Source organism: Falco cherrug, chromosome 2 (assembly GCF_023634085.1).
Source record: "Falco cherrug isolate bFalChe1 chromosome 2, bFalChe1.pri, whole genome shotgun sequence".
NCBI classification, from domain to species: domain Eukaryota; kingdom Metazoa; phylum Chordata; class Aves; order Falconiformes; family Falconidae; genus Falco; species Falco cherrug.
The window spans coordinates 21,568,096-21,579,432 of NC_073698.1; the positions used below are offsets into that span (position 1 = coordinate 21,568,096).

Consider the following 11,337-nt stretch of genomic DNA (forward strand, 5'->3'; position numbering starts at 1 on the left):
AATGCAGTAACACTTGTTTCTCTTCACGTTGAAATCAGGAAATTAATAACTAAGCATTCTTTCTTCTGAATAACAGCCATGATCTGACCTCTCCACTTACCAGCAACTACATGATACTATAATACACATAAACTGTTTAATGTTGTGTGTCCAACATTTTTTAGTTTTGGATACTTTATTTCTTAGAAGTTAATATTTTCTTTGGTGTTGAGTGGTCCAAAGACTTAGAACTGGATGGAATGAAGTTTATTTTCAAAATACCTAGCTTTTTGGCAGTCTGGACATTATAAGAAAGCGATATGGTATTGTAAACACTTTGGTGCCTACGTTTGATGTGTGTAGAGGAAATACCATAATTATTTCAGAAATTTATTCCTGGTTAATAAATTCCATTGATTGCACTAAGCTAGTAAGTTCTTTCCTGCTATTATATTGGAGTTAAGGTATCAAACAATTGTGTGTATGTACAATTTGATTAGTGATTTTAATATACTCTGTCAGACATTTATCTCCCAATTTAAACTTATGACTGTGTGGACCATTTCTTAGGAAATTACAGTCTTTAGATTTTAACCAAATATTTTCTGGGTTAGATAGGCACATTTAACTTATTTTTATAAGTTAATAAAATATGGTTTGTGGGTTTTTAAAATTTTGCTGTCAGAGGAATACTCAATGTTTTGTTCCTTTTTCTCATAAAATAATATTGATGTGGACGTCCCAGTAGATTGAAATAGATGAGCTATCAAAATTCATAAGTTCTTAAAAAGAATTTGATTTGAAAAGACCATTTGTAATTTAAGATAGTTTCAGTAGCTGTAGTTAAATTTTGATACTTTAAAAATCGTTTTCACTTTCCACCTAAAAGTGACAGTGTTTATTCAAAGCTGGAAACATTGCTTAAGTCTTTACTAATACAGGTATGAAGTCAATCTGTTGACTTTTACTAGAGGTATTACCTGTATTTTGAAAACATCACTGAATAAAACAAAGCACAGTTGAAATCCTGGGTTTGATCTTGGAAATGACCATGGTGTTATTGTATACACAACCAAGCAAAATGATACCTTAGCTAGCGTTGGAACTTCTGTGGGTGTCTCAGTTCTGAGTTTTTCCTTATTAAGGGAAGTTAGGTATTTGTGACTCCCTCTGGTGGATAGCTCTGTCAACTGTACACGAGGAAATTTTCTCCATATTAAAATCATCCGACATTAAAAATTGAGAGATCTTTGGTTCCATGGTGAAGATCTCATTCCATTCTCATGGACAGTCGGAATGTGTTTGTGTGCATCACCGCTCATTATCATTCATTTTGCATTGTATTTTTTAAGGATTTTTTTTATAAATGTGGTTGCTGATAATCATAGCTGTTTATGTGTGCAGCTAATATTTATACTTTAGCAGATGGAACATCTTTTTTTCTATGCTACAAACCTCTTCTGTTTCCCAGACTTTCATTTACATGACTATATTTATGAAATTTGTACAGTTTGCCTTAATTAATTATTATTTTATTATATTTCAGGTACCACCAAAGTAAATCTTGTGAAGATCCCTTCAACTGCTTCCAGTCCTCGAGACACTGCTCTAGCAGCTGTTATATGCAGTGCACTTGCAACAGTGCTCTTAGCTCTCCTTATTCTTTGTGTTATCTATTGTAAGAGGCAGTTTATGGAGAAGAAACCAAGCTGTGAGTTTCCAGTTATTACTGTTTCTTTGTGCTATTTATATACCAGTATTAGTTTGCCAGATCTCTCTGTAGGTAAATAAATGAAATGTCTCCGGCATTCAGGTGAGTTTAGCATTAAGATGAACAAGCTAGCAGAAGCCCAAGACTCCATACAAGTTTGTCAGCTCAGTGTAGGTATTCCAGCTTCTACTGAGGAAACGCTGTGCAGCTGTCCAGAAATAGCCCAGCTGCATTAATTCTGTGCCATACTCTGTTAGATGCTATACGGACATATTTGGACCATCCGGAATCCAAGCTGGGGCGCCATTATAGAGTTGCAATGCCGATGTGGAAACACCAGCTTGGAGGATCTGTGCATCACACGCTATTGTGAAACACAGATTAGCTCATCAAGATGTGGCCACTGTAGATAGCAGATTTGTCATTAACAATTTTGGTTTTATGGGCGTATTCAAGATAAATTAAATGCCTAAGCCAGTTAGATTTTAAAAATCCGTAACAGCTTATCCATGTAATTCAGTTTGTGCATAATAATAATTTTTCTGCCTTTTCATTTAAATTAAGAAAGAGTCAAAAGCACTCTAGTTCCCATTTATAATTTTTAAGCACTGTATTAACATATTTTTATAGCTTCTAATGAATCCTGGATGTCAAACAAGAGTAATATCTAGAAAGAGTTCATGTTATTACTGCTTACAGCACAAGCAAAAAAAAAAAAAAAAAAAAAAAAAAAAGATGAGAAAGGCTTTGTAAGAATTGTTCCTAACCTAGGAGATGCTTTACCATGTAAGTTTTGAGAAATTCAGACATAGTGAATTCAAACTTGAGTTAGTGAAGTTTAGTAACTCGTTTGCCTTGGCCTACAATTATACAGATTAAAGGAATTCTGCTGTTAATATGAAGCTCTTGAAGATAACGTAAACAAATTCCCTGTGGCTGAAAGCTGAATGTGGAGAATTTTGTATGGGAATCACTGAGAATTGTTAAACGCTGAGAAAAGATAACAGTGAATATGCTACATTCTCAAATCATCAAAATAAGAGCGGATTAGAAGATGCTTCCTAGAAGAGGCTGTAGTTGAACCAGCTGTTCTAGGGTTCTTTGCAAAATCTGTGTGCATTATGTGAAACCACATGATCATTGTAGATCTTTCAGTTGGAAAATGTATGGAAATACTGCGTAGTGTGACAGTTAAGCGTTCTGTGAAGACAGGAGGCTATGAACAGGAAAAAAGGTATCATTTACTAATATATATTTTTATTCATTTTGTCCAAAGGGTCTCTGAGATCACAAGACGTTCACTACAATGGCTCTGAATTGTCATGTTTTGATAGACCACGGCTAAATGAATATGACCACAGAGCATGTTGCCAGTGCCAGAGAAGAACATCACAGACATGTGGTATGTTTGGTCTACTAAAAGGTGACTGTATGGCATGATGAACATTTATCTAACACTTGAGTTGTGACATTTTAACTACAGAGCTAACATTGTGAAACTACTCTTTGTCTTGGGCTAATTTCTTAATAAGCAGATAGAATTTCTAAATAGCAGTTTGGTTATGATTTTTTTCCTGGTTTTGTTCCAGTGACCCTTCACTTGGACATTTAAAGCATTTTTCCTTTAATTTCATTTCTTTCTGATAAAAATAGCAATGCATCTGGCTTTGAGACTCAAATTACTGTGAAGGATTTACCAGACCGTATCTAAGAACATGATATGAACGCTAAAGGACATTAACAGTCGGAACAGTTCAAATCATTGAGATTTTGTGAAGTCTATCAGAACAGATGCATTTGATATTAACAAATACATAATTTAGCACAACAGCACAGGCTTAAATAGCATCCTAATATGTTAACTCAGAATGTGGTACTTCCTGTCACACATATCCAATTGAAAAGCAAATTAATTTTAGAAGTAGATACTCCTGACTGGCATCTATATTACTCTTGGAGGAAGGGCTTGGCTTTTGTAAGTAACTTGATTTTAAAGTAATACATTAAAGAACCCAATTTTTGCAGTAAAATCTCTTTTGTCAGTCCATACACTGTAATGTAACTGGCAAAGTAATACTCAAGCTTTGAAGGAGTACAGAGACTAATTTCATACAGAGCTTTAACACTTTTAACATTATTAAATTAATTTTTATTCCTTAGGACCAGTTCACTTGATTCCATCACTGTGCTGTGATGAAACCTGTAGCATGGAACACAGCAGCCACAGTTGTGCTTTCCACTCACAGACTACGCTTAATGAAAGGTAACTTAGTTTTATAAATGTCTATTAAACATTAAGTATTTTTTATGCAGTCAAGTTAATACTTATACAGATAGAACAGCTGTTTGGAATGGAATGAGGGATTTTGATGAACTGTAGCCATATCCACCCATTTTGTGCAAAACCAGGTTTATAGTGAAAAATTTATTTTAAGTATTACTTAATAAATACTGACTTGATAGATCAGTTCCTCTGAAGAAGTGACTGACCTCTCACAAGCAGATAGTCTTCCTCTTACTCTTGGTACCTTAGATGCTTTGGTGATGCCCTCTTCTGCTATGGGTTAGCAAGGTGCTGCATAAACCTGTGAATCTGGGTGGACTGAGGTACAATTTAGAAGTGTTGTGAAGATTTTCTTGAGAACTCGTAATGACTGTGAGATTTGAAATAGCTAGTATTTCTGAATTTCTGCCAGATTGTAACGATTATTTTCTCCCTACCACCTGGATATAAATATAGTAGTAGAGCAGTTATTTCTACAGCAGTGCCATGAGCTAAATGTATAAAATTTATGGTGTCATTCAGAGTTTCCTGGTTACAGATTTTAACACAGGATGTGTTTATTTCTTTTAACTAGAATTGTTTTCCATATAAGGTTTAAATTGGTTTCCAGCTGTTTTGTTCTTATGGCCAAATGTAACTAAAAATGTAGAGGCAGCTTCTTCATAGATGTTGTTTATGCAGAGTGACTTAGTGACCTACGCACAAGATACAAAATACCTAAATTTTCTATAACGACTTGTTTAAATACCAGCAAGCTTGAGTTATCCTTATATACCACCAAGGCTGATGAGAGTTGTATACTTCGTGAGGGATCTTTTGGTTAAGGCTTTAAAAAGAAATGTTATATCCATGCTGTGGGGACATCAAAGATTCTGTGGTTCCTTTTGGTAGAAAGTAGTTTGCTCCAGTTTCCTGTGCTAGAATAATATATTTCCTTCAATTGTGGTGCAGTGTCCTGACTTCTGGCCTCATCTATGGAAATGCTTTGTGTATATATCAAAGCTATTAAAGCATCAGGTTTTGGAAATAAGGCTAAATATGTTATAGGCAATGTTAATGTGGAATGAGTTTTGTCGCGCAAATCGTTATTGTATGTCAGACTTAATATATCCTTTGCAGTTTTATAAATCTGTAGACAGTTTTTGGAAGTAAAACATGTTAGTACATCTTTTTGGTTTTGATAATACTTGTTTTGGTATATGATAGTAAAAAACATTACTGGGCTTTCAACAGAGGTAGGCATGTATAGTGCTCTCAGACATGTCAGTATCATCATGTCTGATACAGGCATGTCAGTACTTCACTTTAAATACACTTGAGATACCACTGAGTTTCTACTTCCATGTTCTTCCATTTCCCGTAAAATAAAAATAATCCTTATGAGAATTAAAAATCCTTGCCCTTTGATATTATGTCCTCTCCAAACGAAATATAACAGGAGAAAAACTTCCCATAGTTTGAAGGCTAGACAGAAAAAAACAAAAAATCTGAAGTGAACGCATGTTCAGTGTGAAATCACAGACAGAAGTTTCAAGCAATCTTGTTGTCTATTCCCATCTTCCAGTCTGAACCCACTGTACTACTTTTACATCCATTAGATTCTTGTCTAGCCTGTTTTGGGGGGAGATAAAACCTAGTTCTGGAGATTCCACAGTCTTCCCAAACATCTTTCTTGCTGCAAATTAATCACGTTTTATGTTGTCTTCACACACACCGCATGCATTGAGAACAAATAAATTCCTTCCTCTTTGCAACAGTCTTTGTATCTGAACACTACTATAGTATTTTTCTATCACATTTTTTTGTTCTTTAGAATATAAACAACCTCAACTGTAGTTCATGTTTTCTAGACCTTTGCATTCACAGTATGAAGGGCTCTAGGCATCCTCTTTACCTTTAGTAGTGTTCTCCAGAGCTTTCTTCATCATTTCCCAATGAGAAACAAACTGTATTCCTTTTCAAAAGAATTTGTTTGTACAGGATGCCTCTAGATTACTAGCTTAATATAGCTCTGTTAAATCTTCATGAAATACCTATAATTACTGATGACAGTAATTACAATACTGATAATATTTTCTGGAATGCTTTTGAAACCATGTGTCTTTTATGCTTTTGCAGGGCTTCTGATTCTGTTGGAGAAATGATTCCTGCCTTCCTTGGTTCCCTTTCACACTCTACCTGTGGAGACATTTCAGATGCTTGGCCCCTTATGCAAAACTCAGCTTGTTGTGACGGCATTTCTTTCTGTGAATCGTATTCAGAACTAGCTGGAGGATCTGCAAAATCCTGCAGCCCTGAGACTGAAAATGCAGCCACTGTTGAGTTGGGTAATGACCAGGAACTAAGTGAAGTACTTATTTCAGCTAAGTCTCTTGATGGGAATGTTGCAAAGTCCTTTGAAATCTCCAAACACAGAACATGCATAGAAATTTCATCACTTCAGAACTCAGCGGCTGCTGAAACCCAGCCAACAACAAAGCGTAATGGAACAGCAAATGACTCTACAGACTGATAAAGAGGTAAAAAACCACAACTACAAAGGAGTGAGAATAAGTACTCAAGGCGTGTAGAGCTAGCTAGATAAAAATAGAATTGTAAAAAGTTCACATTTTTAAATCATTGACTGAATTTGAAAGGTGTAATTACTCAAACTATAATGTTGAGATAATATGAACCAGAATACAGAGGCACCACTCAGCTTTCATCAGGTGGGGTTTTTTATTACTAAATTTCAGGGGGAAAAATAAGCTTAATAGCCTTATGACCAAACTATTATGTGAGTCTAGTCTTTGTTTATGAGGGAAGAACTGAGGACTTGTCTTTTGTCGTTGTATACAAAGCATAAAAGATGTGAAAGTGTTCATCCAAAAATATTTACAAAGCCTTCTCTGTGAAGTTACTACAGCCACAGCAGAAACAGAAGAGAGACTCTCAAATGCTTTTCCATGCCATTCGTATTCCCATGTCATCAGATAAATTCCATAAGTTTGTCCATAAAATATAATTTCATCTATCAAAGCTTAGAGAAAATGCAGGTCTGAGGTCAAAATGAGAAGAGGTGATAAGCAATCATCTTTACCGCATAAAAAGTCACTCTGCTACTGCTTCATTATATCTATTTTAATATTAGCCGTGCTCTGTAATTTTAAAATTATGCTTCCTACTACTGGAAGTAACTTGAAGCAACAAGTAGCTAATCTGTGAAAGGATCCCAAATTATGGCATGTGTACTGTTGTTACTTAAGGTTATACACGCTGTGGCTGGAAATCTGAAACAGGCTCTTGTGCATGTACACAAAGGCAGGAACAGAAGTAGTTGCCACTAATAATAATCCACCAAACTTAAATAAAAAAATTACGCTGTTTGTAATTATGAAAATGCTGGGTCATCTGCAGAAACAAAACTGCTTTTCTTTGATCCTCTTCCATTTGGTTTGCATGCCACTTTTATATTGTTCTTAAATAAGAAGTAGAAAGTAATTAGTATTTAACAAAAAAATACGCATATTCTGTAAGTGCAATTTGTAAATTAAGCTTTAATTCTTCAGGTCATGCTTTCAAGAGGAGGAAAGTGAGGTAAACAGACTGCTAAGTCAAGAATTTTTTTGCCATTGACTTCAATCGAACTTGTATATTACCTTGCGAATCTACTGCTGTCACTGAAAGTGTCAACCTTACCTAGGTCGCATGTATTTTTCTCAGTATATTCTTTACAATCTATAGTTTTGTCTGTAACAATGTCTGGCATTGACTGCCCATATGTCAGATAGCAGCTGTCATAGTTTCCTTTTGGTCTATGCCAAGTATCATCAGGTCATAGCCATATCCTCTAGGTATGTATAGGAAGGGACAGTGACGTGACCATGACTGCAAATCTCAGTGCTGCTAGGTCGCAATTTTTCATTGGTTATCCATGGAACTTGAATGCTGTCTTGATGTTTAAAAGGAATTTATTTCCATATTAACAAGATTGAAAAAATCAGAAGTTTGTGGGGGTTTTTTCCCCACTAAACCGGTATGTGATTAATATTATTTAGAGTGGTTTTAGATGTAAGGAACCATAGAATTTCAAAATATCACTATAAAAATTGACTTGCATTTCACCATACTTGTTAGGATATATAAATTGTAAATTATCTTACTGATTCCTATGTGTATGTGGACATCTTTTCTGATATTTCAAAATCCTATATTCTTTGATGGTTTTGTTGTACCATGTATTAGTACTGAGATTTGTGTATAATTCTGAATAAGCAAGATGGTTTGGGAGGGTTAGGTTTTCCTTCCTTTTTTCCCTTTAATAGACTTTACTGATTTGGTTTGTACAATTTTTCCATATTTGGACTCTACAGTGCATCATTATATATGCATCTTTGGTGGACAAATTTAAGGAGCATTTGAGGGAAAGGACTAGGACTAGGCTCATGTGAGAGAGATTTTTAGGCTGAACTCTGACCAGCTGTACAACTCCAGGAAAATCATTTCATCTCTGTCTACCCCACTTTTTCCATTTTCCTTTCATCTTTCTTGCAGTTTTTTAGTATTTTGAGGGAAGGATGGTCTTTGTAGTACATGTGGATGCATTATAGTCTTGCATAGGTCCATACTTCATTGTTAGATAGCATATATTTATGTGCACATAAATAGAAGTTTTTAGATGGGTGTTTTAATACAGTTTCAGTCTTCAGGCTTAGGTGAATTTTTAAAGCAAGCAGTAAGTATAGCTGTATTCTTTTAGTATCACGTCAAGTATAGAAGTACATACAGGTGTTTTTATGAATTTATGTAACCACTGTTCTATCACTTTCTTTTAGGAAACCAAGCTATTCCTCTCAGCACTAAAGCTGAAAGCTTCCCTTATGCTCCTCTGCAGATTCTCATCAAAGTTAGTCTGGTCTTCAATGTAGCATGGTTTCAAAATCAGCTGGGAAAAAATGGCATCATTTCACACCTTCTGCGCAGCTGCATCTGAGCTGTAACAGCTGAAAAGTGAAACTTCAAGGAGCATCCTAGGAGAACCCTGAAAGTGGATTTATGACACTTTTTTAAAAAGAACCTCCTGTTCCCTCAGATTCTCAAAAAGTCTAGTAGCGTGAGCTAAAAAGTATATGTAAATACAGCAAGAAATATAAATACTTCAGTATGTTTAAGTGGGTATCTTAAATATGGCTAGAGATGTCTGAAGGCGTGGGACAAGACGTTGCCAGTTATTCTGCTTGCAGATTTATGCATGCATTAGGAATTTTTTTGGCTGGTTCTAATTTTAAATCAGTTTTCTACTGTTGAAGGACTTAAAAAATAAACATTTCTATTTTTGCAAGGATCATCTATTGATAAACTGAAGCTTTTACTCTATATTACCTGATAGTCAATAAGCTAGTTTGGGGAGTTAAAGAATTTGCATGTTACAGTATGTATGGTTGAAGTCCCCTCCATCCAGTTATTACATTTGTGTGAGGGGCATTGTTTTGTTAAACATAGCAGGAGGTTAGTTTTAAATTAGATTTAGCTTAATGAAAGTCAGCCATATAGATAAGGATGTTGTGTTTAATTGGTAGTCTCAGTATTGGAATACAGCACTTGGTGGATGTCAAAATAAATGTAATCAACTGTCACATCAGAATGTCAAACTATAGCAGGTGTGCCATGAAAGTATTCATACGACGAGACTATTGCTAATATTTTTTAGTAACACATTAATTTTAAGGGGTTTTTTATTTGTGTCACTCTGTCATTCTCACTGTAGTATTGTGTAAATTCAAAATTTCCCACACAATATAAAAATTAATTCATAACATTAAAAAACCCCAAACCTCTGAATTGAATCTTCAAAGTTGCGTGCAGACCTAGTAAATTACCAACTGCCCTCATTGCTGTTCTTCAAGATTTTTTTAACTACAGTTTGTTGCACTACATCCCATAATACCATTTGTTCTGCAGCCATTTTTATCATTAAAATAGATTTCACTTCTGTGAGTAATCTCATTAACCTCTACTGATTCATTACCTTCAGCAGGCTCAAACTTGTTGGTGACAAACACTAGCAACTATTCTTTAAAGTACCCAGTGTGCCTTGACAGAAGCAAAGCAATGAGCAAAACAGATGCAAATTTGCAATAAATGTTACTCATCTTTCCACACGTGGTTTGTGTGGCAATGGAAACGTTGAGACAGTATTCATATTCTGTAGTGGAAAAAGACTTCTGCTTTGAAGTAGAAGGTTGAACCTGCACAAGACTAGGTGAAGCCATTAGAGGCAGCCAAGGCAGTAAGATGCTTCAGCTCTTCACCAGTGAGATATTATTCATGTGTGCAGAAATCATGAGTAACAGTTACCAAATGCAAACCAAAGTGAGTGAAGAAATTATGGAAGTGATTTTTTCTTTTGTTAAAAGTAGTAAATACCACCATTCAGTCACAGACAGAGTAATACAGTTGTGCAGGGAGTACAGTTACTCAGCTAAATACTTTAATGTTCAAATAAGAGTAGTTTTGAGTAATTTCTTTGAATACTTTCATACATTTAAGAAGTGACAAAACTTATTTTTCACTACATGTGCATGAAAAGACGTGTGCTTCTTTGTATATACTTTGTAAATAGAAAAAATCCAATGTGCATTTCAGTATATGGCAAGATATTTTTAGAACATGGGGAGATTTAACTTTTCACTAATGACAATTCTTTAAAATGCTATGTTCAAAAATTTTGTCAGCATCTGCCACAGTAAGTATGTTTTCCCATTAGAATTTACACTTTGTATAATTGTTTTTGTCCGGCAACTCTAGAGAAAAATACTCGTTCCTTTAAATGAGTGACAGATAGCTTGCAAGCAAATTGGGAGGAAAAAATGGAGAGTGCTTTTTAAATATATATGTATATTGTGTATATACTTTTTTCCTTAATTTAACCAAATTGGTCTTTCTTATATTGCCTGTGGCAAGCAATGGTGTACAAGCCAACAGAAAACATACACTACTACCACATTTAGACTGCCCACGTATCATGTCTAGGGACTTACAGTGCTGTTTTAAATACTCCTTTAAGGAATGTAAATTAAAATCTTGTATAAATCGTTTTGTAATACTTTTTCTACGTGTGAATAAAAGTTACGTGAACCAGTCCTGGTTTGTTGATCTCAAATTAATAATAGCATTCTATACAAAGTGATTAATTCTTTTATTATTTTTAGAATCCTATCATGGTTTAATTGTATTAAAATTATGGTATAATTTGGTACATCTTTGTCTTGAGACACTTGCTTTTTAACAGTATCATCATTCTTCAAGCAGGAGGACTTGAAGAAACACAAGTTAACGTCAATCATTAAAATGATAGTGCTTCAAAATCTTTTAAAAATTTAGC

At 34.8% G+C, this 11,337-nt stretch overlaps 1 protein-coding gene across 2 annotated transcripts in view; it reads left to right on the top strand.

Moving 5' to 3' along the window:
• TNFRSF19 (TNF receptor superfamily member 19) overlaps positions 1-11,096 on the top strand; it is a 60,357-nt gene extending 49,261 nt beyond the window's left edge. For both annotated transcript variants that reach the window (XM_005446453.3, XM_055703086.1), the window contains 5 exons: positions 1,526-1,690; positions 2,967-3,092; positions 3,851-3,953; positions 6,093-6,493; positions 8,789-11,096. In XM_005446453.3, coding sequence (XP_005446510.1) covers positions 1,526-1,690; positions 2,967-3,092; positions 3,851-3,953; positions 6,093-6,486 — 788 coding nt within the window. In that variant the 3' untranslated portion in view covers positions 6,487-6,493; positions 8,789-11,096. The remainder of the gene's footprint in view (positions 1-1,525; positions 1,691-2,966; positions 3,093-3,850; positions 3,954-6,092; positions 6,494-8,788) is intronic.
• The last annotated feature ends 241 nt before the right edge of the window (positions 11,097-11,337 follow it).